General features: G+C 41.2%; 1 protein-coding gene across 3 annotated transcripts; it reads left to right on the top strand.

Annotated features, from left to right (window-relative positions):
• Positions 1-1259: 1259 nt before the first annotated feature.
• Positions 1260-24461, top strand: TSPAN15 (tetraspanin 15). 3 transcript variants are annotated; one of them, XM_082222216.1, is made up of 8 exons: positions 1269-2062; positions 7281-7466; positions 9807-9881; positions 15050-15145; positions 17029-17145; positions 20941-20988; positions 22332-22448; positions 24271-24461. In XM_082222216.1, the coding sequence occupies exons 1-8, from the start codon at positions 1961-1963 to the stop codon at positions 24421-24423; spliced, it is 894 nt and encodes a 297-aa protein (XP_082078342.1). In that variant the 5' UTR covers positions 1269-1960; the 3' UTR covers positions 24424-24461. The 3 variants fall into 3 exon arrangements, with proteins under 3 accessions (XP_082078344.1, XP_082078343.1, XP_082078342.1); XM_082222217.1 differs by lacking the exon at positions 20941-20988 and having other exon boundaries at positions 1266-2062; XM_082222218.1 differs by lacking the exons at positions 20941-20988; positions 22332-22448 and having other exon boundaries at positions 1260-2062.
• Positions 24462-25294: the final 833 nt, after the last annotated feature.

Genomic DNA, 25294 nt, shown 5'->3' with positions numbered 1-25294 from the left:
ATAATTTAGCTAGTGATCTTAACAGTTTTAAGATACTCTTCATAAGAGAGAGATATAACTAAGAGCAAAATCTGTTTTCTTTATTAGAAAACACAGGGCTTTATCAAAGACAAAGCGTAAGATTACATTGAATGCTTGTTGCAGAAAGCAAGAAAACCTGAAAAACCATTGAAATGTTTTCATATCAGACACTTTCAGATTTCACAGCTTCTATAATGCAAATCATTTCTCCTCAATTCCTTCATTCATTCGCTTGCTTGTTGGCAAGTGGGCAAGAACAAATTCAGCAGTTGTTAGCAGTGTCAATGAGCTATTCTTCCTCAAGAAAATAGCTTTCTTGTGTAGGGCTTAGTGAGGCATTTCTTTCTTTTTCTCAGCTAGCTTAATATCAGTCACATATTCTCTTCATGTTTGCTCAATAATACAGCAAAACAATTCACATTTTTTTTCTTGCTAGTTGCCATTGGGAGAGTGCTTGAACTCACTTTGTGAGTCCTATAGCATCTCCATCCAATATGCCAACGCTAGATTCACAATGCTAGGAACAAAACCGGGACATCTGTATACAGTGGTACCTCGGTTTACGAACTTAATCAATTCTGGAAGTCTGTTCTTAAACTGAAACAGTTCTTAAACTGAGACACGCTTTCCCTAATGAGGCCTCCCGCAGCCGGTGCCCTTCCACTGTTCTGGCTTCCATTCTTAGACTGAGGTAAAGTTTGTAAACCGGGACACTACTTCTGGTTTTGCGGAGTTTGTAAACTGAATCATTTGTAAACAGGGCTGTTCTTAAACCAAGGTACCACTGTACTACAATGGAACATTTTTTTCTGTTGTTGGTGTGAATGGTTTTCAGCTTATTTGACTCATGACAATCGCTCATTGCATTTGTCAAGAGAAAGAGTGGCACCTTTGAAGGAACGCCCACTGATCACAGTCACACCAATTCTCCAGTAAACAAGACAAGGGGGGGGGGGCCTCCACCTGTTCTCCTCTTTTTTCTTCCTAATGTAACCCTAATGTCTCAACAAATGAAACTGACCTATGGAAAATGTAACTTGAAATAAGAGACATTGCACATACCTTTGTAAACCAAGAAAACTTTAATAAAATATTATTAAAAAAAAAAAAAAGACAAGCGGGGTGGGGCTTTTACAGCACATTCCCACACATGCTTATTCGGAAATTATTACTATTACTATTATTAATATCCCGCCCATCTGACTGGGTTTCCCCACTCACTCTGGGCAGCTCCTAACAGAATATTAATAGCACGGTAACATCAAACATTAAAAACTTCCCTAAACAGGGCTGCCTTCATTAGTTGAAATGAGGCTTATTCCCAAGTAAGTGAGGGCACGATTGCATCTTTCATCTAACGATATCTAGAAGGCTACATGTTGTGTTAAGGCTGCCACCACACGTGAAAGACAAATTTATTATGACATCAGCGCTTGTGAATTAAACGCCTGCTTCATCCGATGCAATGGAGCATAGTAATCAAGTGTCAGAAACACACACACACGTGTAGACGCTGGAGCTCGATGAGAACGAGCTGAGAACGCGCAGCCTGAGGCGATTCAATCAGAGCTTAAACAAGCGCAGCGGGAGCCCCTCCGAGGGCGCGAAAAATCCCCGGAGCTGCGGCTCGTTTTGAGGTGCGAAAGCGGCGCAGTCTCCGACTAGCTGCCGCTCCAGGAAGCCGGGGCGCCGTCGCTTTCTCGTCTCTCCCTTCCCGGCTGCCCTCGGGGACACAGGCAGGCTCCTCCCGCCGTCTGGCGCAGGCGAGCCGCTTCCAGAGAAGAGCAGAGCAGGCGCCGCCGCCGGAGCTCGCGGCCTGGGGCTCCGCAGGTGGTTTACGGGCGGGCGGGAGGAGCAGGAAGCGCGGCGGCAGCGGAGGGATTACTGGCGGAGGGGAGGCGCCCGGGCCGCGGCAGAAGCAGGCCGAGGGAGGAGGAGGATGGCGCGGTCGACGGGAGACTCGGAGCAGGTCCGCTACTGCGCGCGCTTCAACTACCTGTGCCTCAAGTTCACGCTCATCACCTACTCCACGGTGTTTTGGGTGAGTGCGAGGGGCGGGTGCGCGGGCCGGACCTCCGTCAGGCGGCGACAGCAGCTCCCCTGTAGTAGGGTGTAGCCGCCGAGCTGGGGCAGGCAAGAAAGAAGGAAAGCGGGGCGACGAGCAAGGAGCTGCCATGGGGGGGGGGGGAGAGGAGAAATGACCCTCCGTGCCCGCGAGGGGTTGCCCCAGGGATGCCCTCCTCCTGCCTTTTGTTTTTTTTCTCACAGAACCGGGGCGACCTGTTAGCAACAGGTGTGGTGCGATGTGGGTAAGGCTGCTGGAAAGAAGCACCAGGAAACGCGTCGCCCAGCCGCAGCGTTTGGGAAGCTGAGGGGGTTTTTTGTTGTTGTTATTGTTTAGGGAGTTGCACACAGAAACCACACACACACACACACACACACACCTCTACCTCCTCCTCCTCCTCCTCCTCCGAACACGCCGGGGCGGTCCGTCCAGTTGCAAAGGTTTCCAATCCCACCCAGTGACGGGAAAGCAAGCAGCTCGCTCGATAAGCACGTGCTTTTATTTTTTTTTGTCAGTGGGAGGCTATTCCGTGGTTTAAAATAACGCCGATTTCAAAGTATGTAACGGAGGAGACCCTTCAGGGGTGCGGTCAGAATAGCTGTAGCTTGTGCGGTGAATTTAACTGTAGGCTTTTAACTTGGCAAACTAGTGCCCTGACTCAGTCGAGGAAGGAAAAAAAGGCATTAAAGTGCTTGTGACACCTGCTGCCTTTCTCTAAAGCGATCATATGCTGGCAGTGGCTATTAGAAAAGGCAGGGTCACATTTCCTTGTCATCTCCTCCTGCCCTGAAATTTGCTTCTGGTTCTGTCGAACCATTGATAATAAAATAATTCATTTTTGCAGTAAAAATTGTTTAAATAGAAATCGTCTCTGAAAATTGTACATATACTTAATTTTTTTGTGTTGTCATGCGCTCATCATTCTGCAACGAACATTGCAAACACACAGGTTTGTTAAGAAGTGCAGAAGAAGATAAAAACCATGCATTTATGTGGCCTGCATAGTTCTGAGTTCAAAGTCTCAATTTTTGCTTGTGGCACACCCCACATTAGTAGAGAGGGAAATTTTAACCTATAAGGAAATATTTAATGAATCAGTCACATGGATGAATTGATAAGAGCTTGCAGGTCTAATTCAAACAGCCTGTTTTGTTTACAGTCACCACCATTTCCTTCCCTTCCCTTTTCTCTCTCTGTTGTGTTGAATATAGACTAAACACCTTGGGACAGGGATGTGTGTGTGCTTGTTCTTTGTAAAACACTTATTACACAGTGACAGTGTAATATGACTGACTGGTTGAATAATATTGCTCCCAATAAGACTTATTCCAGTAAAAACCCCAAGCTTTCATGCTATTTGAAAGACAGTTCAGCTGTCACTTTGGATTGTATTCATACTTATACTGGATTAATTAACCATTAACACATGAGGATCTGGACTGGACATAATGTTCCCTGTTACTATGAATAATAGTTTATGCGGAGTGTTAGATACACACACACTTCTCTCTTCTTCTGCACTGGCTTTGGTCTGGAGAGCCTGGTTTGTTTAAACTAGAGTTCCCTGTTTAGATGAAATAAGAGACTGTGGCTTAATGTTTGCTTACTAATCAGTACATTATTCCAGGGCCAGGAATTAACCTAAAGCTAAAGATGAAAAGAGGGGCTTTAGTTTAAACAAACCAAGATATCTGCACTGAAGAGGACTTGCAATGGGAGGGGCAAAAGAGGAGCAAAAGGTTTTGACACTCGTTCTTGGCTTCATGGTTTATAAAGCTAGGAATAATTAAGTCTGAGCTGACCCTTACTTTGTTCATTATTGTATCTTCAGATCTGTGACTATCGCTCAATCAATACACAACACCACTTAACTAACATGTAGCTCAGTTAACACACAATGCCCAACCATGAATTTGTGGCTGGGAGTACCTTTGCGAGTTTGCACATGCTCTTATTCCCTCCCCTCCTCCACTTCCTGAGTTTTTCTAGCTCACATTGCTGTGTTGTCCAGATTGGCACCTTATGATTTGTGCTAACCTCTGAATCATGGTTTGCAAACCATCTTCAAAGCAACGTTTCAAATTCTGTTTAACATCATGGCAAACTATGGTTAGTAAACATCAGGAAGTAGATGGAAGAGGGTAGATTGTGGTCTGTTGGTGAGCTATTGGCCAATTTTGGGTGAACAACCTAGTTCAGGTGTAGGTAACATATGTCCCTGCAGGTGTTGCCGCACTCCATTCCCATCATGCTTGCCATTGGAGTTCAACCACATGTGGTAGCTCAGAGGTTAGCAACCCCTCCTTTAAGTTGTGTTGTTGGGTTTCTTGCAAAAAATGCTTGACTAAATGCATTTTGATCTCTTAAGAAAAGAGTGCACATTTTGAATCAGTTAACACCTGTTTGTTGTGCTTTCATTGTTTAGAGGCCTTGCATTCTGGATATGAACTCTTGCTTTGTAAATATGAAATATTTTGGTGGACCCCTGGTCTTCTTAAGAAAAATAAAACAAGACTTGTCTTGTGGGTATCGTTAGAGTCTTTCATTGGGCAATAATGGCTGCCTCAACAGTGAGTAAGCTGAATGAGATGAAAGGTTAGGTAGCAGTTGCTCTGTCAAAATATTGTTCTGTTTCACTGAAGTGAGTTGAAGAGGTCGTTGGGGTCATGGAACTACTGTAAACTTAAGATCCAGTTAAAAGTGCAAATGTAGAGGCCTTATAATTGTGTTTGTGTGTGCATTGTAGCTTTCTGTGTATTAATTATAGGAATCGCTGCCGGATAATTCCAGTTTTCATCAGCATAATTCTACCTACATTGGGGGACAGAACTTGCCGATCTGTTTAATAATGCTAAAAATCATTTTAGAAAAAATTGGGTATTTTTTAATGGCTCAAGTTTAGCTGGAACTGTTTGGATCTTCAGAAGGTGTCTTAGAGGATCCCGGGCTGATATCATCTGAAGGATTACTCACTTTCTTCACTCTATTTAGGCATCACAGCTAATAGATCCTCGACTGAAATTCCACTGAAGGTTCATGCTGTTCTTTTTCCTTATGGGGAAATTCCTTACTTTTGTGTGACGCTAGTTGATTTCCTATTTACAGTTAAAGTTATCTGTATTCCAGGCGGCAAGAATGTAGGTCCCTAGTTCCCAGTTCCTTATTATTAGTTCCCAGTTCAACAGAGAGCTGCGTGAGCAGCCTAAATGGGGAACTGAATTTCGTAACATCTTGGCACCCCAAAATGAGATTTGGGGCTACTCATACCTTACATCTCCATGACTGGGAGGCTGTTTCCTTCAAGATACAGCAGAGACATGTAGGGGCATCTCCCTGAATGTGCAAATACCTAAGTGTGGATGGGGGCAGGGACAAATGTTTGAACCCCTGATGCTTCTCAGGATGACATGCATGAGGCTTTTGAAGCGGGGCTTGTTTGTGCACCCTTCCTCACATCCACAGATACAGCATTTGCATATTCCGAGAAATGCACAAACATGCCTCCTTATTCTCTCTGATCAAAAGCTTTGCTTTTGCACAACACACGATTCCACCCTGGTCATTCAGTGTCACAGTGTCAAGCCTTATGTTATAACCAGCTCACACTTCTTTGTATAATGATGCACACATTCCTATTTATGGATGAAGGTTTCAACCAAAAGTCAGACTTTTCTAGAAAGAAGCAACTTAAGAACCTCAAGTGGAGAGGCCTCTCCCAGCCAATACACTTTTGTCATAAAAGATTGGTGAGAGGATCACTCCTTGTTTCTCAGTTTATTTTAAACTGCCTTCTTTGGCAGTTTTTCTTCCTCAGAGGAATTTTTATTGAGGGAAAAGAGACCTTTTTAAAGCTATGCTTATTTTTAACTTTAATAAATGCAATGGTTTATATTTCTTAGAAGTATATTTTGGCACTGCTTTTTTATATATATATATAAAAAGGATTTCCCCTTAGTTCTCCGGCTCTCTTGGTTATTGATGGGAGAAATTTTGAAGCTGTGAGTGTGTTGAGGTATGGGAGCTCTAAAAATACAATTCAGGATTGGTCACTGAAGACAGGAGAGACAGGACCTCTCACCCCAGAGCTAATAGCACTGTGGGGAATATTTCCACCAAGATCATGGTTGAGGGGAGGGAAGGCTTTAACATCCCCATGTGCTGCAGTCCTGACAAATTTAGATACTGTATTAATATTTATTAAATCAAAATCAATTTGCATTGGATGATCATGGAGCAGGGATAAACTGATTTTCTCTCTTCTAAAATGTTGGATAAGAAGGCTGCTGAAAATAAGTAGACACACAGTTTTAAACATTATTTTCGTTAGCTTGATTCAGGTAGAACAAGAACAGAAGAAATATTACCCTGGACCAAACCACTGCATCTAAATAGTCTTTGAACCTCTTTTGTTGACCACCAGCATTACACTTTCCATTTTTAAGTTCGGAATAGAGTAGTTGCTTTGGAAGACAATAATCAGGCATCCACACAACACGACCAGCCCAACGAAGTTGTTGTTGAAGAATCATCGCTTAGACACCGGTGATCTTTGCTTCTTCCAGTACACTGGCATTAGTTCACCTGTCCCGATTGAAATGCAGAGTGTTTGAGGACTGGGACATTCACAGGGAAACCAAAATGCTTGTTTACAAAGCTATTGTACTACCAACTTTACTGTATATAAGGCCATTAAGACCAGAGTGTAAGGCTACCTCGTGCACCACTATTATCAAGAAAAACAAACACTGAATATTGTGGCACTTTAAAGATTAACACAATTATTGTTTTCTTAGTATGAATCTTTTATGAAAGTGGCACAGGACTCTTGGCTGAAGTGGTTTGTCTTCTGGAAATGTATCAGTGGTATCAGTTCGGCTACAGAACAGTTCAATAATGTTTTGGTTGTGACATGGCCTGTTGGAAATACAATCTGCCCCTGATTTAGGGACCAGACAAAATAATGCTGTGTGCTTGATGCTTCCAGTTTGCTGTACCTGGTTTAAGGGTTTTTTGGGTTGTTGTTTTTTTATTAAAAAAAAATCAATTCCACCTTTCAAGATTCCTGCTAGTTTGTACTTTTGTGAAATAAGCAGTAATTTGATTTTCTCTTTTTAATAAGTCAGTTTAAAATACAGCCATTGGTTTGGTTTGGAAAACAACAATAACAAACACTTTCTCTTTCTTTCTGTTACAGTTGCTAGGAGGGTTTGTCTTAGCCGTTGGCATTTATGCAGAAGTTGAAAGACAGAAATATAAAACCCTTGAAAGTGCCTTTTTAGCTCCAGCCATTCTTCTAATACTCCTAGGTATTATAATGTTCCTCGTTTCCTTCGTGGGTGTGTTGGCTTCCTTAAGGGACAACTTATGCCTTCTTCAAGCTGTAAGTACTTTTATATAAGTAGGAGTCTACTTGTAACCTGAACTTGATGTTTATAAAACTTATTTTGATCTCTATTCTGTAAACAGCTTTAAGACGGCTTAGCTAATAACTTCCTTCTTTGGATAAATAGCAGAGAGAAAGGAAAGTACAAGATGGATTCTAATTTAACCACTGTAAATGAAGTTGTCAAAGGCAAATGCTTTACTTTAGTGGCACTTAATCATGGTTTTAGAGAAATTGTGGGTGTGACTGAAAAAGCCTGCTTAAACAAAAGTAAGATTTATGTAAGAAAAATGCAATGTAAATTCAGGCATACAAAATGTTTTTATATTTAACAAATATTTAACATGTGTTTACATAGCTTGATGTTAAAAGCTGTCAGGATAAAATATTTTCATTCACAAAATGTATTTACTTATTATTTAAACTGAAGTCCATTGATTTACTGCCTCCAGGTTAGCAGAGGTTTCTTTCACAGCATGTATGCTTGAACTTTCTCCATCTTCATGGTGTTTTTTTAATGTGTCATATTTTTATATAACGTATTTATTTATGAAAAGAGCCCTTTGATCTAAAGTAGCACCATGATTCCTTTTGGGGTAGAACCAGTGATCGACATTTTCACATCAACAGTAAAACAATCAATATGCGTAAAACAATCAATATGCAAATTAAATTTAGAGCAATGTTGAGAATGAAAAGTAAACAGCAAGAATTCACTAACACTACAGTGGTACCTCCGGTTAAGAACTTAATTCGTTCTGGAGGTCTGTTCTTAACCTGAAGCCTCCCGCTGCCCCCATGCCACTGCTGCACAATTTCTGTTCTCATCCTGAAGCAAAGTTCTTAACCCGAGGTAATATTTCTGGGTTAGAAGAGTCTGTAACCTGAAGCGTATGTAACCTGAAGCATATGTAACCTGAGGTACCACTGTATTGGCCTCTGGTGGGGTGTTCCACTGCCAATGTCATGTATGCACGTGAATTGATGATTACAATATTAGAGCAGCCCACTCACTCTGCAACACTCAGTCAGATGTTTATTAAAGCTGACCAAGGAGACGAAATGCAAAGTATAAAATACAAAACCACAGCCTACATGAAGCCAATGATTTTAAAATGACAAGCTCAGAACTAAGAATCATAGCAGGCCTATGAGACATTACAACATTCGGAAGTCTTGCCACCTGCTTAATAATAAACTTATTGATCCCCTCAAGGAAGAAACTTGGAAAATTCTCTGAAGATCAGTTAGGAAACTGTTTTGTAAGTGAATATATTGTGTGCAATCTTCTGATAAAACGACAGAAAAAGAACTGACCCTTTTGACCTCTGAGAGGTCATACAGAAAGCATCTGCCTAACTAAAGGGAACTAAGTTTTGAAGTGAAACATTAAGATGGGCAGATCAAATAGCTGTTCTGTACTTTGGCACCTAGCAACTACAGTGGTACTTCTGGTTATGTACTTAATTCATTCCGGAGGTCCGTTCTTAACCTGAAACTGTTCTTAACCTGAAGCACCACTTTAGCTAATGGGGCCTCCTGCTGCCGCCGCACGATTTCTGTTCTCATCCTGAAGCAAAGTTCTTAACTCAGGTACTATTTCTGGGTTAGCGGAGTCTGTAACCTGAAGCATATTTTACCCGAGGTTCCACTTTATGTGCTTGCATGGTGCTGGCTGCAGCTGGCTGCAAGTGTCTCCTTGATGACCAAATGTAACAGGGAGAAAGCCCCTCCCCTTTCCGTTTGCCAGATTGCGATGATTTGTGTTACCCTTCTAGTGAGTTGCCCTCACCAGCCAGTGCTGCATGTTTCGATTTCAAAGCCTTGTAAATTTATAAAGAAAAAAGGGGGAAGAAAGAAAAATAACACCCCTCACGTTAACCACTCAGTAAACTTCACTATATTCAAATGTCTGAGCAGGTATCCAAACAAAATGGATTTTGTTTGTAAAAAGTATGTTCGAATGTAGCAAGGGCATTAAAGTCTTTGGTCCATTGTGTAATAGAGTCTAAAACATGAGTGCTGCACAGAACACAAGAGAGGAGGATGAAGGCGGCTTGGGGACCTGACTGTGGTGCCACAGGTCTGCCTTCATCTCCTGTGCTGTGCTGCTGCTGCTGCCGCCTGCTGCTCATCCTCAGTAGTTGAGAGGCAAGATCACTCCCCGAGGCACATGGGTCTTTGCAGAGTAGCAGTGGCAAGTGCTCCAGTGGCATTGCCTCATCTACAGCAGTTCTAAAAATTGCTTAATTTCCCTGGAAGTCATGAGTCATGATTTCAGTGCTGAAGATTTTAGATTTTGTATGTTTACGTAATATTTTTGAAATTCTTTTGCAGTTCATGTACATCTTGGGAATTTGTTTGCTCATTGAATTAATTGGTGGAGTTATGGCCTTAATGTTCAGGAATCAGGTAAGAAAACTGAAATATTCAAGAAAAGGTACCTTTAAAAAAACTTCTCCCTATTTGTTATGGAAAAGTGGAACCAGTACTCACTTACCTCAAAGCAAAATTACTGATTATTATGGAAGAGTCACAGAAGATCATGTATTTGAGTAGCAAGATTGCAACAAAATCAGGGCTTGCAAACACTACTGTAAAAATAAAATTGCATCCTGGCACTCCTGATTCTGTACCCTAAACAACTACGTAACTTACAGAAATCAAGCAAATTTTCATAATTTCTTACTTTGTGTAATTTATTCTGCAATATTCACTCTTGCCGGCTATAGAAACTCTTTTTATCCTTCTGGCTTTTCAGCAGGTGTTTTCCATAGTTCAAAGTGTATGTTTTTACCTTAAAAGCTAAAACTATTACCATTTAAAAAAAATGAAATATGAGATTCTTAGGAAGTTAGATTCAGTGCCTAATACCACACTATATGTTCAGTAGGCTGTGAGTTTAGTTTATTTGTATGTATGTTGTTTTTCTGTAGTCAGCTGTGCCCAAAGCAACTCATTAAGTTATCAAAAATACAACATTTGGGGAAAATCCAGTTTGTAACCAAATATCAATGTCAGTGAATTCAAGTAAGGCAAAAACTTTTCAACCAGAATAGGATAAATTCAGTATTACAAAGAAACAATTAGACTTCAACAGTTAGACTTAAACAATATGTATGAATGAAGCTAATAACACACTTCAAGTGCTGCTCTAACAGCACTCCAAGAGCCCACACTGGTCTAAATACATTTCAGAGGGGGTTGGGAGCTGCTCATCACCAGGCTAGATGGTTCACAATGGGCTCCCCTTTCTGTCTTCCAGAGGAGACTTTGACAGCAGCAAAAGGGAAGTTCCTGTTAAGGGCCAATTTGTTGAATTTTTCAGGCTTTAAAGAATCTTGCGTGTTACTGTAGTAGGAAATGAAAGAAAGAAAGAGGATGGTCTTTACTTCCAAAAAGAAGGAAATGCGTATATGATGCCTTGCACTTCCTTCGGTATTCCTTCCTTTCAAAAGACACCCATAATTGAGTATTGGCAAAATGAACATTAACTGAGGCTAAAAGCCTGGTAGCTAATAAACTAAAGATTCTGTAACTGATTGGCAATTCAAACATTTTGTCATAATCTGGGAATAGCTTTGAGTGTTGCCAGAATATAACTTCATAGTGCTTTAGGAAGATAAGGATCAACAAGTTGTCTTTGGCAGTCCGCTACCCCTCTGAAGCTTCCAGTCTGCCTGCTGGCCTTGCATGTGTGCAGTAGCATAAATACGATAGAATGAGACAACTTGCCTCTGTGCAGCCTGGATATGAGCACAATATATAGGCATCAAATATCACTCAATACATTATTTCTTAATTATGTTATGTGAAGTTTCTTTTCAGAATGGAGAAATGCAATAACATTTTCAAGATGCCAGATTACCTTGTTCGGAGATTTGCAAATCAGGCAGCGTGGTACCACTGCAGCTTCACATTGGCTCTCTGCCTGTGGTCTAACACGATACAGGACATTTAGGCTGTAATCCTGCACACACTCACCTGGGTGTAAGTCCCACTGAAGTCAGGAGGGCCTACTTTCTTCTTAGAAGACATGTATCACATTGCTCCCATGCCTTGGGAAAAGACTTGAAGCACAGTAAGTTGGTGAAAAGGTTGTATATGTTAAAATATAACAATCAGAAGAACTGTGGAATAATAGCCAAATCAAACAAATTTGAGCAGAGGAAGTTAGCTCAGGTGTTGGAGGGCAACCTCCCTTCTCACATTCTGTGGCTCCCCAGCCAAAGACTGGAATAACCATCCCTCCTTGCAAGGTGAATCATGAGCTGTAGATGTGCCTCAAGCCCCAGTGTTCAGAAGCTTTCATCCAGGCATGCAGCTCTAGTCCAGAGAGCACTCAGCAGCACCTCTAAAGTTTCTTGCTTTGGATGATAACTTGTGGTTGTTCCCTGCCTAAAAATGCCTCATGGTACCAGTCAACTGTTGTTTTAATTTCCTTCATCAGCCTGCACAGAATGCTTCAGAGGCGATCGGCTTCTGCTTGTTTGCGTCCACCCACTCACACACAACAGCTTGAAAATAGCTCTAAGCACTGGCAGATGGACCCCATTGACCCAGTGAGGGGCAGGAATATCATAACTGATTCTGGGGTGCGGAATATAGCTTCCCCCCCAAACCAAGAGAAACTGCTTGACCACGTGGGAGAACCCAACTCGAGTCTCTTCCAAAGTGAGAGGGATAGAGCAGACTTATTAATTGGACAGCAGGTTTTTTGCAAAGAGCAAGAGCAATTCATTCTGCGTAGTGAGAACTTGGAATTTCAGCAGCAGCATCCTTAAAAGTCCTCAACTATTTTAAACTTGCCTGAGCATCAGTTCCACAAGGCATGGATAAAGACTTGAGAGCCTGCCCAGGCATAGAAATTCCTACCTGCAGCACTGTAATGTCCCTTCTTAACTTGAAATAATGAGGCATACACTCATTCTGGCTAGGCCCAAAGGGTGGAGATGTAAATTACTTCCTTCCCCCAAGCTTCTCATTTTACAGGTAGGTTTCGGTCAGCCTGTTCCAAGTGCTAGTAAGCAATTCTGAGCCATTAGTGTTTTGGAGAAGCGTGGAGTTTGGTGTTTCCTCTTGCAGCACAAGCTGACCTGACAAGCCTGTTTGGTCTCTAAAGTTGACGTACAAGTCCTCTGATTTGCAAAGGCTTGTCTACCTTGAATGTCTAACTCAGGGAAACTGCTTGCTTGCTAATAAAAGTGAAATGAATAAAAGTTTGAGATAATAGGGACCCCCTCACACACATAATAAATTTTCAGTTATGATGTTGTACCTTCAGATGCCTTTCCTCAAAGTAGTATTTCTGTAGTGTGAATATTGCATTTTCCCACCATTCAAACTGAATATTGTATCTATTTGAAAAAGAATGGTGCACCAATGGAGACAGGATTCAGCCTGAGCAGATAGAGATATTGGGCCTCGCAAGTTGATTTTTTTTTTTTTTGAAGAACTTGGCCATTACGGGATGTATCCTGCTATTAGAATGATACTCATGTGGGAGATAGGTATTTTCTGGTTTGTTTTAAAGAACCATTTTATATTCCAGCATTAGATGTTGGGGACAACGGTGCTGATTTGGGCCCCACACTGTGGGTGCCCAGCATGACTTGCCCCCTGCCCACACTGTGACATTATGATGCACATGCCATGACATCATGATGCACGCTGTGGTGTCATGACGTCATAGCACGGGGGAGGACACAAGCTCCAGCTGCACGGCAACTGGACCCCTCCTGCCAGAACTCACTCACTCTCTCTCTCCAACTCCACGCTCTCTCTTCCACCCCATGCTTGATCTCCCTGCTCTTTCTCCCACCCACCCTGCCTGAACTCTGTGCTCTCTTCCACCCCAACTCTACACTCTTTCACCCCCTAACTCAACACTCTCTCTTCCCCTCCTGCCCGAACTCCACACTCTCCATGCGGTGTGGAGCCTGCGTGGCAGCTCCTGCATTTTGCGGGTGCCCAGCCCCTATATGGGAAATTTTCTGAGTGCTTGGGCACGCAGGACCCCGGGGAGATAGTGCCTATGATAGGGGCATATGCAATCTTCAAATAATTTTTGTGTGTGTGGACAAATTGGAGTAGAGGAGAGCTTGCTGGTACCCACCACTTGTTGAAGGGAGAGATTACAATCTCCAGGTTGGAATGGTATAGTGGGAGAGTTTTTATCTTCTAAAGCAGTAAAAATAAAGAAAAAAATCCAAATGCTACAAAATCGACATTGGAAGGATGTATTATTTGTTACTTATGATACATCGCAGGCATTGTCCAACAGTTAATAACCATATTCCACGCAGCAATGTGAATGAGAGGAAAAATCACATTTTCCCATTGGCAAAATACTCCCGTTGGTATGCTGGGAAAATGCAAAAATCCTTTAACAAAGCCACTTTTTCATTAAGTTAGTTCTGTGGATCCTACATAGTGGTCTAAGTAAGATGTTTCACATTTATTGCATGAAAACAACTATTAAACCATAAGCAAACATTTGCAGGAGTAGGTTCTTGTTTTCCTACAATTTTATATATCGACAGAGCCTGTCAATCAGTTACACATTCTTGACCCATAATCTGCCTTTGATTCTTACATTAAATTGTAGACCCCCTTGATTCTGAGGGATAACTTTAAATCTCCATGGGAAGGGGAGATAGTGGAGGAAGTGCAGAAGTGCGGGTTGTCCTCCCTTTATATAGAGTCCATGACGTATAGCCACGTAAAGGCGTGATCGCTCAAAGATTAAGGGATATTGCCAGACAGGAGGACATAGCCCGTGTGAAACCTGGGTTGTTTCTGGGGGAGCAGTTGTATTGGGCTGCTCCAGCTCGCCACCTGGCGGATATGCACTACGTGGAATACCGCAGACTATTTACTGCGGCTAGGCTGAATGTTCTTGACTCAGCGGTTCTGAAGGGAAGATATGGAGGAGTCCCATATGACCAGAGATTATGCCACTGTGCTTTGGGCGAGATAGAATCCACAGAGCACATTTTACTGAGCTGTCCCAGCTACAACGATTTAAGACAGTATCTTATAACCCCATACTTACCCCAGCTCAGTTCCCGACAAAGAGGAAAGCAGACAGCATATCTGCTAAATAAGTCTTCTGGGAAAACAACTTTGTCAGTGGCTAAATTTCTTTTCCTGGCACTCAAGTGTCGGAAACGTATAACTGAATGCCTTGATGTGGGTTATCTGTGAGAGGTCTAGTACTGTGGCCCTACCTTATTTATGTACCCCTATGATGTTATAGTTTATAATTATTGTGTTTTATTTCTGACTATCGGTCGAATAAAAGATATTGATTGATTGATTAAATTGTAGATATCATCATCTTTCTAAGATACCAAAGGAAGTGTGAGAACTTACAGCATGTTAAAGATTTCTCTTTCATTTCCTTTTCTAGCAGCTTATCAGAACTAAGAGTCTAAAAAGCATTACAATCATTCTCAGCCCCACTGCTGAATAGACTTGTTAAAACTTGTTGCCGGTTATAGATGGTATGAGTGCATGCTTATACTTTTTTCTTTTCAAATTATGTGTGCTTGATCTTATTTAGTTGTTTTTCCCTTTAGACAATTGACTTTGTAAATGAGAACATCCGAAGAGGGATTGTGAATTACTACGATGACTTGGACTTCAAAAACATAATGGATTTTGTTCAAAAGGAGGTTGGTTTTTGGATGTCAAATTAATCAAACAGTAGTAGGCTATTCATTGATCCCATGTGCTACAATATAGCAGTAGCTTCCAGCTATTTGCTGTTCAGGTGGATGTGTTGGGGTGCTCAGTGCCGGGGTGGCTTCCTTGCTGACAGTGGCCCCCCCCCCCACTGGTGGAGGCTGGCAGAGCTGGGCAGGGGCATCTCTCCTCCATTCAGACCCCTCCATCATGGTGAGCTGGGGGTTTGGATGGCTCTGTTAATTGCTTACAATTTTTATGATTTAGTTTCCATACAAACATTTTTCAGGCACTAAGGTGTTTGTCGGAACTTGAAACCCTTGCTGAGGGAAATAGGCCATTGAGAGTTAGAAATTGTTTTGAACCACGGCTGTGTCTTATGCCATAGCATGCTTAATTGACTCATTGGTTTGTGTTGAAATACTTACTGGGTTGCTTTTGCCTTGAGCTACAGAGATGTTAAATGAAACGGAAAAGTTGGATATTTTTTAACATACAGAGAACAGCATGTGTATAGATATATAGATGAAAACTCCCAACATTTAAAAGACAACTTTGACTTTATGGTGAAGATTTTGGACACAAGCCAGAAGAGAGGTTCTTTTGAGCAAACTAAATTGAAATGAAGGGAGGTGTGCATAAACATGAATGCTCATTTCAATGAGGCTTGCTCAGAAGACCATCGTGGTGAATTGTGTTCCTTATAAGATATTTTTTAAAGGGGACAGCCTTCTTTTAAAAAAAGGTCAGGAACAAATTGTTTTAGGCATGTACTAATTCATAGCTTTCCAAGTCGCCCTTTTGTTAAATGTATACACAAAGTTTTAGAGTTCTCGTAAGTATCTGGTTTATCCTTGTTTCGGTCCCTGCCAATGAGATGTTTAGTTAATGATTGATTAACAGTGTTTAGTTTTCTAGTTCTTGTTTTATAAATGAAATTACATTAGCTATTCTCTTTTACTCTGTAATGATACTCATAAAATCTGGGACGATTCTGTGGTGCGTAGTCAAAGCTGAGAAAATTTTGATGCGGCAAATAGAAGCTGAAGGTCACAAATGATGCAAAGGAAAGTTTAATCAATCATTTTATGATGCTTATTGTAAATTGCGCATCACAATCCAAATGTTTTTTGAGTTTGACCTTCAGGAGTGTAGTCATCAGCAGATCTCCGCTTTTGGCTGTGGCTGTTTTGCCTGAAGGAAGATGCTACGTTCAAAATGTATAGGGATTTCATGATATTTTAGCCATTAAATTAAACACACACACACACAAATAAATTACGCAGTATTCAGAACTTTGGCTAGATAGCTCCTGCCCTTTTTGTTCCTATTTCAACCCTACACATTCATTGCTTTAGTGTTTTTCTTTCCTTTTTTGCAGTCAGACTAGACATCATATAGCATAAATTTAAAGCAACATATTGGTCAGCCTTTCCCAACTTGGTGTCTTCTGGATGTTTTGGACTATTAACTTACATCAGGTCCAGCCAGGGCACCAGGTTGGGGAAGGCTCCCTTATACCTATAATTTGGGGTTCTAAAGTGAATAGGGATTGCTTTGGAATCTGGTAGGATCAGGCCTTGAGACTTCCTCACAGAGTTCTTTACAGGCTCTTCCTGCCCCAGAATAGAGCTGCAAACAATATACATTTTGGTGGTTTTGTGTTCCATATGTTTAAATTGGTGATTTGTAAATAATGTTAGGCACCTCCACACATGCCTATAATAATAATAATAATAATAACAATGAGAAATTAGGACATGAAGCCTCTATAATAATCACAAGGTTTTATTCTTACTGATAATAAGGTTCTAAATTTCTGCAACAAGGATTTGTCTTTGTGTAACACCTTTCCCCCCCCCCCTCTTCAAAGTTCAAGTGCTGTGGTGGTGAAGATTTTAAGGACTGGTCAGAAAACCAGTACCATGACTGCAGTGCCCCAGGACCACTAGCTTGTGGAGTTCCTTACTCTTGTTGTGTCACAAACAAGGTAAAAGTTATTTATTATTGTGGATTAATTTTGCAGTTACATGTTGGTTCCTCACATTTCACCAAATAATTTTTTTTTCTATGAAAGAAAATCAGTCTGGCAAGCTAAAATTGCCACCAAGAATGGAGATCTGTACACAGAAGGGTTCATTATGTGATTCATCTTGCTTGATATGATCTGTGCACACTTAGACTATGTGTAACAAATGGTAAGCAAGTGTACATTTTCCACACAAAAGCAGATCACCCAGAAACAACCTTGGTAAGGATAACAGGCTCTTTCAGTACAATTTCCCAAAAGGAAAAGTTCTAGGAATCCTTTTTAAAATAAATTGGTTTATTTGTGTTGGTTTTCTACAGATACTTTAAGTACTGGATTCCCCTCCCCCCTAATATTTTTTGAAGCAAATGAAGAATTATATCCGTTTTCTTCTAGGCTGTTTGTGAAATTAAAGATTAATTATACCATGTCACCTTTTCCTGACCAATTAAAAATAACCATTAAGAAATGTTTCCAAAGAAAGCCTAGTAATAACATCATATCAGTATGATAGAATAAAAAGCTCAACAACATTTGAATGAATTAAAAATTGACGCTCCATTGAGATTTTGTGACAGAGAGGGTGATAATAGAACGTTGTTTAGCAAAATATTTTTGCATCTCTTTTTTCATTATTACCAAATGAAACCAGTAATGTTCCTATAAATAGTATTGCCCTTTTTAGGTTATAAGAGAACATGTTACCGTGTATATCACAGAACAGTCCTTGAAATCTTGCAGCACCGTCTTGTTAACACTCATTTGTCTGGAGGATGCCACACCGGCAGTCTTTAAAAAATAAATCAAGATGAATAAATCTTAGCCGCTTGACATGTTTCCAAAACCAACTTGGCTTTTGCACTGGAAATGTACAGATGTGAGCAATAATTAGTCATTTACTCTCTGGTCATGGAAAAGTACTGTTAATATGTGAGGGCAGCGTCTCTATCTTTGGACAAATTTCATGCAGTACATAAGATTCAGATACTGATACCCAGGTGTAAGTGGCTTCCTATCACAGCCAAGCTTGGGGGCAGCCCACAAATTTGCTTGCCAAGGAACATTTTTGGGTCCAAGCGTGTTTATGTTCTGCCATCTCTGGCATGGCACTGCTCATAGAGCCTAGGAGGGGATGCCTGGGCACAGTCTGCTCAATTTCTCCTTCCACAGGCTATCAGAGCTTGACAGGACTAACTCCCACCTGATGGGAAGGCAGGATTAGGAATGACCTGACTCAGTCCAGTGGCCTCCTCCCACATCTTAGCAGAACAGAGCCAAGGATCTTAAAATGAAAAGTTGGCAGCCCTATGTGCTACTCCCATATCCTGTAATTGCTTAGAGTGATTCTGCAGACGGACTGACCCTGATTAAAGAGCACACAGTCTTACCATTGCCAGAATGGCGGAGGCTGTTTTGCTGCCCTGCGAATGAACAGGCATAACTTTCCCTCCAACCCTCTTGCCTAGTTTTGCAGGTGTTCAGTGTGGTAGATCCTGAAAGGAGGAGATCTGCCTGTGGAAGATCCTAGCTGGCTGGCAGCCTTGATGTCCAAACTCTAGAGCAGTTTTATGGCTTCCTTTGAAATTTGTGATTATTATTATTTTTGCTTTAGGAGGCAAGTTAAATATACTTTATACGTGTGTGTGTTTGTGTGTTGCCACTTTGAACAAACCCCAAAAGGGTGGCAACCCACTTGACTCATGATGGGAAAGACAAGAATTGGTGGTACACAGTATTCAGCTGTGTTCTGTGTACATTTGCAGTACTTGTGGAAATTGTACTGGCTGGGCATGAGCTGGGCTCAGCTGCAGTTGAAGAACAGACACTTCTATTTGCGTGGAACATCTGTCACGACGCTCAGTCTCACGCCTGGAGGATGCTTTAGAGCAGTGTCCCTAGGGCAGCACCATCTTCAGAAAGATGACAGCCACCAAGAGTCACTGCTGAAGGAAGCCTGTATGTGGCATCATTCCCAGTGTTAGGACATAGTACCTAGGAAGTCACCTTCTACTGAGTCAGGCCATATATATATGTTCATCTAGCTAAATGCTGCCTGGCAATGTTTCCAGGGTTTCTGACAGGAGGCTTTCCTCGCCCTTCCTGAAGATCTTGGGGATTAAGGCTGGGACCTTCTGGGACAAAGCACAAACTCCATCACTGAGCTGCAATCTTTGTTGCTGAGAAAGCACTTTCTCCACTGCCACTCCTGCCATCAAGGAAGCATCTGAGGCAGCCTATTTTGTTGCCCTTAAAATGCACCTCATATTTGCTACCTATAAAACAAAAGGTGCTTTTTCTTCCACTATGCTCAGTAACATGCATATGTAACTGTTTGCACTCTGAAGTAGCTTGGCAAAGCTGGAGATCTTTAAAAAAAAACAACTACCTATAACTTAAATCATGACTAGTTTTATTCAAAGGTTTTCAACTTTGGCATTGCCAGTTGGTTTAGATGATAGAAAAACAGTTTAACGATTCCTGACATAGCTTCCGATGACTTTCTCTCTTTATCGGAGGTCCTTCATCTTGCTTATTGACCCTTTGCAGGTTTCTGGAGCATCCCAGGACACACCTCACAAGTAGTCAGTGCATTTATGTGTTACATATTGTGAATAGTAACTAAGGGCACAAGGTGCTGGGAACTTCTTTGTAAGCCACACTGAAATATGCCTCACATGTGACTAATTTCTATTCTGATACCACCTTTTCAATGGAAGAAGTGAATTCCATGCAAACTGTGTTTAGAGAGCTAAACTTGACAACTGCACACACCCACGTTTCGTTGCAAGTATAGACACTTGGAAAGTACAATTGCTGTGCACATAAAACTTCCTATAGGAGAATATAGGATGTTGTTCAGCAGAGATGACTGGAAATTAATTGAACAGAAGCACAGATTTGTTGTGTTCTATTCTGTTTCCCCTTTGTATTTTGGTTTAAACCAATTCACAAACCAAGAACTGATATATTGAACCATATATTGCAGATATTGATGCAAAATTATTGTGCTATTTTTTTGACATGAGAAGACTTGGCTCCTGACCCTTTAATGATATTTGTATCATTAAATACCCAAATGATCCTTGTTTATAAAACTCAATAATTTTTTTTTTAAAAAGCAGCAGCGGCATAAATTTGTTCTTAAGTTATTTCTTCATTTGTGCAAGAGATGTTCCCAGTGGACTTGGTCAACAGTAGCAGCAGTATCGTGTGGATATCCTTGTTCATGCCTGGTTTCATAGTAAGGAGAGTTATGATTCATAAGTGGCATTCATGGGCAAGATTCAAGGCTCAAGTGCCTTAACAGCCCTCAAGGTTGGCCATTCTTGTTCACAAGAGAAACTGTGGCCTTGTGGAACGTGAACACTGAATAAATTGGGATATTGTCAAGGGCTGTGTAACTGCAAACTGAATTGTGAAGCTTGTTGTAAATCTTTGAGCTTTTGAAATTTGGGAGATTGTAGTAATTGTGGCGGTAGGCAACTCATTTGTGCCAGCTTCACACTTTTATGTGAAAGTACCTTCCAAATAGCATTGAAAATACTTTCCACAAGAAGCGTAGCAGGAGCTTTTAATGCTTACAGTCACTGTTGTTTTCCAGTTTACTCACTGTACTGTTTCAGGCCTGGTAAAATGAAGACATCCAAATATATACTGATTATTTCATAGTTTGCATTATCCAAAAATTGAAAATAAGCTATATAAATATATTCATGTTGCACTATACTCATATTGTGAAATATGTTTTTCCCCCAGACAGCAGTTATCAATACCATGTGTGGATATAAAACTATGAATGAAGAGGTAGGAACATATATTTCCCCCCCATATACAGTTAGCTTTAAGCCATTTGAAATATCTACTGTTTGAGGGTACAACTTGCAGTCTTGTGTCTGCACCATCAAGCATTTCTGTTGCAGACCCAGAAAAGGAAAACTCTCCATATCTTATTTGTTCCTGTGCTGTTTTTTTATGCCTTTGCAACCTACACATCCCAAGAAGAGCATGTGTATGATTTGTAAGGCTCCAGTTATCTTCATCACAAATAGATCTGTTTGTGGGCACACCACAATCTGCTGTTTAAGGTTGAGGTAAACAGATCTACTTCTGAGTAAATACCCAAGCAACAGGGTTGTGTTGTTTTTTTTAAATAAACACATTTTCTGTGATTGTGGGTAATTCTGCAGTGAGGTTACTGCTGACTTCAATGGAACAAAACATGGGTGCGGGGAGCAAGATGAATTGGCTGTTCTTTAGACCTAGCATGTGAGTAACAGCTGGCACAGAAATACCAGTCTGTTGTTGAAGTTTCTTGCAATGCAAGAAAGCATTTTAGGCGGAATTAAATGTTCTGCTAAGGCGGCTGTTGCATTTGCAGTGTGCATTTCTGCTTGCCAGATGAAACCATTCCCCCCTTTTCCTCCCCTGTTTTGGGGGTTCTCCTGACCCAAGCAAATCTGAGGTAGGGGTCACTCGGGGGACAGTGCCATTGGGCTAGGGAGACTAGTTGTGTTGGCTCCCACTAGTGCCAACAACTGACTTAAACACAGACCTATGTCTCAGGTTGTTGGTCTGAAAATAGGAATGAATTGCTTGCCATCTCTCCCATCCCTTTGCAGCTTAAGATTGGGATAAGATGTAACCAATGGAACTGGAATGGCAGCTTGAACTCAAAAGTAATTTATTAAAAAATATGTACTCTTTCAAACAAGTCTCTAGGGATCTCTCAGGGCACCTAACGTTATATAAAAAATCATTTTAAAAATCCAATTAAATCATAACGCAACCAGTGTCATCTTATAAACAAATCATCGGCAGTAAACTGCCCTGGCTGGGGGGGGGGCAGTCTCTTTTGAGAGGCGCTGCAGAAAAATCCCTACTCTTTGGCATTAGTCTGGACTTTGACAAAGAGGGAATTGGAAGCAACACCCACTCAGACGATCTCAGTCCTAGTATCTGGGGAGGCGCAGTATATGGAGTAGACATTTTCAACCTGCCACGTAAAACCCACTGAGATCCCAGCAGTAAACTGGGAATTTCACTTTGTGTGAAATTCAATGGGGCTGTTAGCATTGAATACAGGGCACATATTGTCTCACTAGACAAATCAGGCTGCTTACTTAAAAGTCTCTGTTGTTACTTTACAGCGCCTGAGTGTTCAACACGTGATATATGTGAGAGGATGCACAAGCGCTGTACTGATTTGGTTTTTGGACAACTATGCCATCATGGCTGGCATTCTGCTTGGTATATTGCTGCCACAGGTAAGGCTGGCAAGACTCTAAAAGGAAATATTCAGGACAAGGCCTTGGCTCGCTCCTTCCTTGTTGGTTTGTGAGCCACAGTTTGCAGCTTTGATGCGTGGCATGGGGTCAGTTGTTTCCTATATGTGTTTTGGGCTGTCAGAGAAGGTGGCAAACTTCTCTGTTATTCATTGGTCAGTTTGCAGTAGAGCTGGACCCCTTTCAGTGTGGTCCGTAAAGACAAGCAGTAAGACCTGTGAAACTTAAGTGCTTGGGCATATATTTAAAAGACATACATATATATATATTATATAAAATTATATTTTGCTCTTAGAACTTTTGAAAATCCTTTATGAATGATACCATGGAAAACATTTTTACAACTGACTAAATTGCTTCATGAACCAGATTGGGTAATCAGGCTGTCCGTTGACCAGCCTTGGTGTTAATGATTCTGATGACTGCCTGGATGATTCCGATGCTGCTGGTCTTGGAAATAAGTAGCCCTGGCAAGGATAACTAATATAAATGGTACGATATGTTGAAAGATTGCAGTTGGCAAGGGTGATCATGTCCTGTTGAATTAGCATTTCCGAACAAAATATTTGTGGAAATGGCAAACATTGCACATCAAACTATATATGTTACACAAACATTACCTCATTTAAACAAATTGGGAGGGAAAGGGTTTACAAGCCCTCCTGTTTTCCTCTCCTTTCTTACCAAAATGCTATTGCATATGTCCTCTGAGAAAGTATAACTCCCATGAGATTTCGGGGCTTTCCCCCATGGCATGCTAGCAGCACGCTAGAGAGGGAAGGGAGAAATCCAGGGGGATTCCAGACTGCGACTGAATCCCACCTGAAAATACTCAAACGAGTAATTTGGGTTGTACAACTGCAGTTGACTGGGAGGTTTTGTGCAACAAACTTGCTTCCCCCAGAACCAGACTTTTAAAGTGATGAGAAGATGCACTGGGAAGTATAGAGTAATGCTTGCTTTGGCATGTCTTCTGGAAGCAACCCCAATCTCTCTGCTTTCTCTTCTCGTGGCATTTGTAGCACTACTCCCACTTCCTCTGTGCTATCAAAGAAGTCTAAATTAAAGAGGAGGGGAGGAGGGCTTAGGAGGATTGTGATCCTGGCACCAATAATGTTTTGAGGATCGGAGTGGCTAGGAGGGAGGGAGATTTCTCAAAGTAGTTTGAAAAATGTCAGGCTGTTTTTGACCTTTTGGGAAATGCCTTGGCTTCCTTCAAAGTTGTTCCATTTTGGTTTGGGGAAGGCTTGCTCTTGTCTAACCTTTGTCAAGAATCTCAGTGATTGACTTCCTGGGGGATTATATTCAAGCATCCATCCTTTGGATGGTGTAGCGATTCATTGCTGTCAAGTCTTGCTTTTCCGGAAACACTTTGTTTTTCTGTGTGAAATTCCTTAGCTCAAGCAGCAATAGTCTGAGATCCATTTCTCATGTTTTTAGTACTTTGGGCACTGTGCAAATCATGTGTGAAGTGCACCAAAGTGCAAATTTCAGCACATTTAGAGTTATGGGCCCACACCTGCCTTTTGTGAAGGTTTTTAAGAGGACAAGTGCCAAATTTTAATATGCCTAGGTTATCCACACTTGTTGCTAGGTGCACGTTATAGAAGCATAGTTGTTAGAGAATCGGAAGGGACCTTGAGGGCCATCTAGTCCAACCCCCTGCAGTGCAGGAATCTCAACTTGTGTCCTATCTATCTGAGTACAAACTTTAAAATGAGAATTGTTTCCCCCAAATGAGCAGGAATTGTAAACTGTTAGTGAATGGTGCTATTCTGATCATCCTTGTCACTTTATTTTGCAGTTCCTTGGGGTTCTGCTGTCTTTGCTTTACATCACCCGAGTAGAAGATATAATTGCAGAACACAAGCTTAACGAGACTCTGCTTGATGGAGGGAGACGGAAGGCGGACATTGAATTTACTAGCGCTGGGTGCTGTATGTGTTATCCTGAGTGATCCCCAGGTATTCCTTTAAGAAAGACAAATGACTAACATCCCTTTGCATTGTGCCTTGACTGTAGTCAGAACTTAATGTGATTTGCAAACAATAGTCCTTAGGAAACAAACCTCTCAATTCTTTCCAGACCTTGATTAATTAATTTTTTGCTCTGAGCGTTCTTTACAGTTTCACTGGCTTTGAGCTTGAAATGTGTTGTCTCTTGTGGCATCTAAAAATCTAGCCAGTTTCCTGCTTTACGGTAAACAGTATAGCTAATCTGGGAGGGAAATGGTTGTGAAAATTAATACAATAATTATTGTAGCCAAACTGACTATGTACAAGGGCTGTTTATGTTCCCTATGCAAGGATGTCACTAACAACATAAAATCATCTTTACTTCTATTTTTCTAGTCATTTTCAGAACATGGTAAGATTACCAATGCAGGGGGCACAATCTCAAGTTCACTCTAAAAGGATCTTTTGGTGACTTTCCCACCTCAGAACGATGGTTAGCTTGAAGTAGCCATTTCCTATTTTTTTCCAAAGGATATTTGCTACTTTGTTTTTTATTAGCTGACTGAATTCAGGCTTTTTAAAAACTTGAAAGTTTCGTGTAGGTTCTTTTAAAGACTTGGGTCCTACCACTAGGCAGATTTATTCATGGCAACTGCAGATCATACTATTTTGTGGGCATGTTCAGTTTTGGGTGGAAGCCTGTGTAAGTAATACTTACCTGTCCAAACTGGAACGTTTAAAATACTGTGCAATCATGTTTTGATGCTGCTTCTTATGGGTTAGGGAAAGCACTCTGGAGGCCTTGATTAATCTTTTGTGCCTTTCTACTATAAACCACTATCTGGATTAAGTCAGATAATGGCAGCTTGCTTT

The sequence above is a fragment of the Podarcis vaucheri genome (genome assembly GCF_965113315.1).
Source record: "Podarcis vaucheri genome assembly, chromosome: 5".
In the NCBI taxonomy this organism is placed as follows: Eukaryota; Metazoa; Chordata; class Lepidosauria; order Squamata; family Lacertidae; genus Podarcis; species Podarcis vaucheri.
Note: the sequence above shows the minus strand (reverse complement) of the source record. Positions and strands in the feature narration are given on the sequence as shown.

Excerpts from the sequence above, each read along its gene's own strand:
- TSPAN15 (XM_082222216.1), top strand. The coding sequence starts at position 1,961 with ATGGCGCGGTCGACGGGAGACTCGGAGCAGGTCCGCTACTGCGCGCGC. Across the intron at positions 15,146-17,028 it reads TGGATTTTGTTCAAAAGGAG|TTCAAGTGCTGTGGTGGTGA; the intron begins GTTGGTTTTTGG and ends CCCTCTTCAAAG. Across the intron at positions 22,449-24,270 it reads TTGGTATATTGCTGCCACAG|TTCCTTGGGGTTCTGCTGTC; the intron begins GTAAGGCTGGCA and ends TTTATTTTGCAG.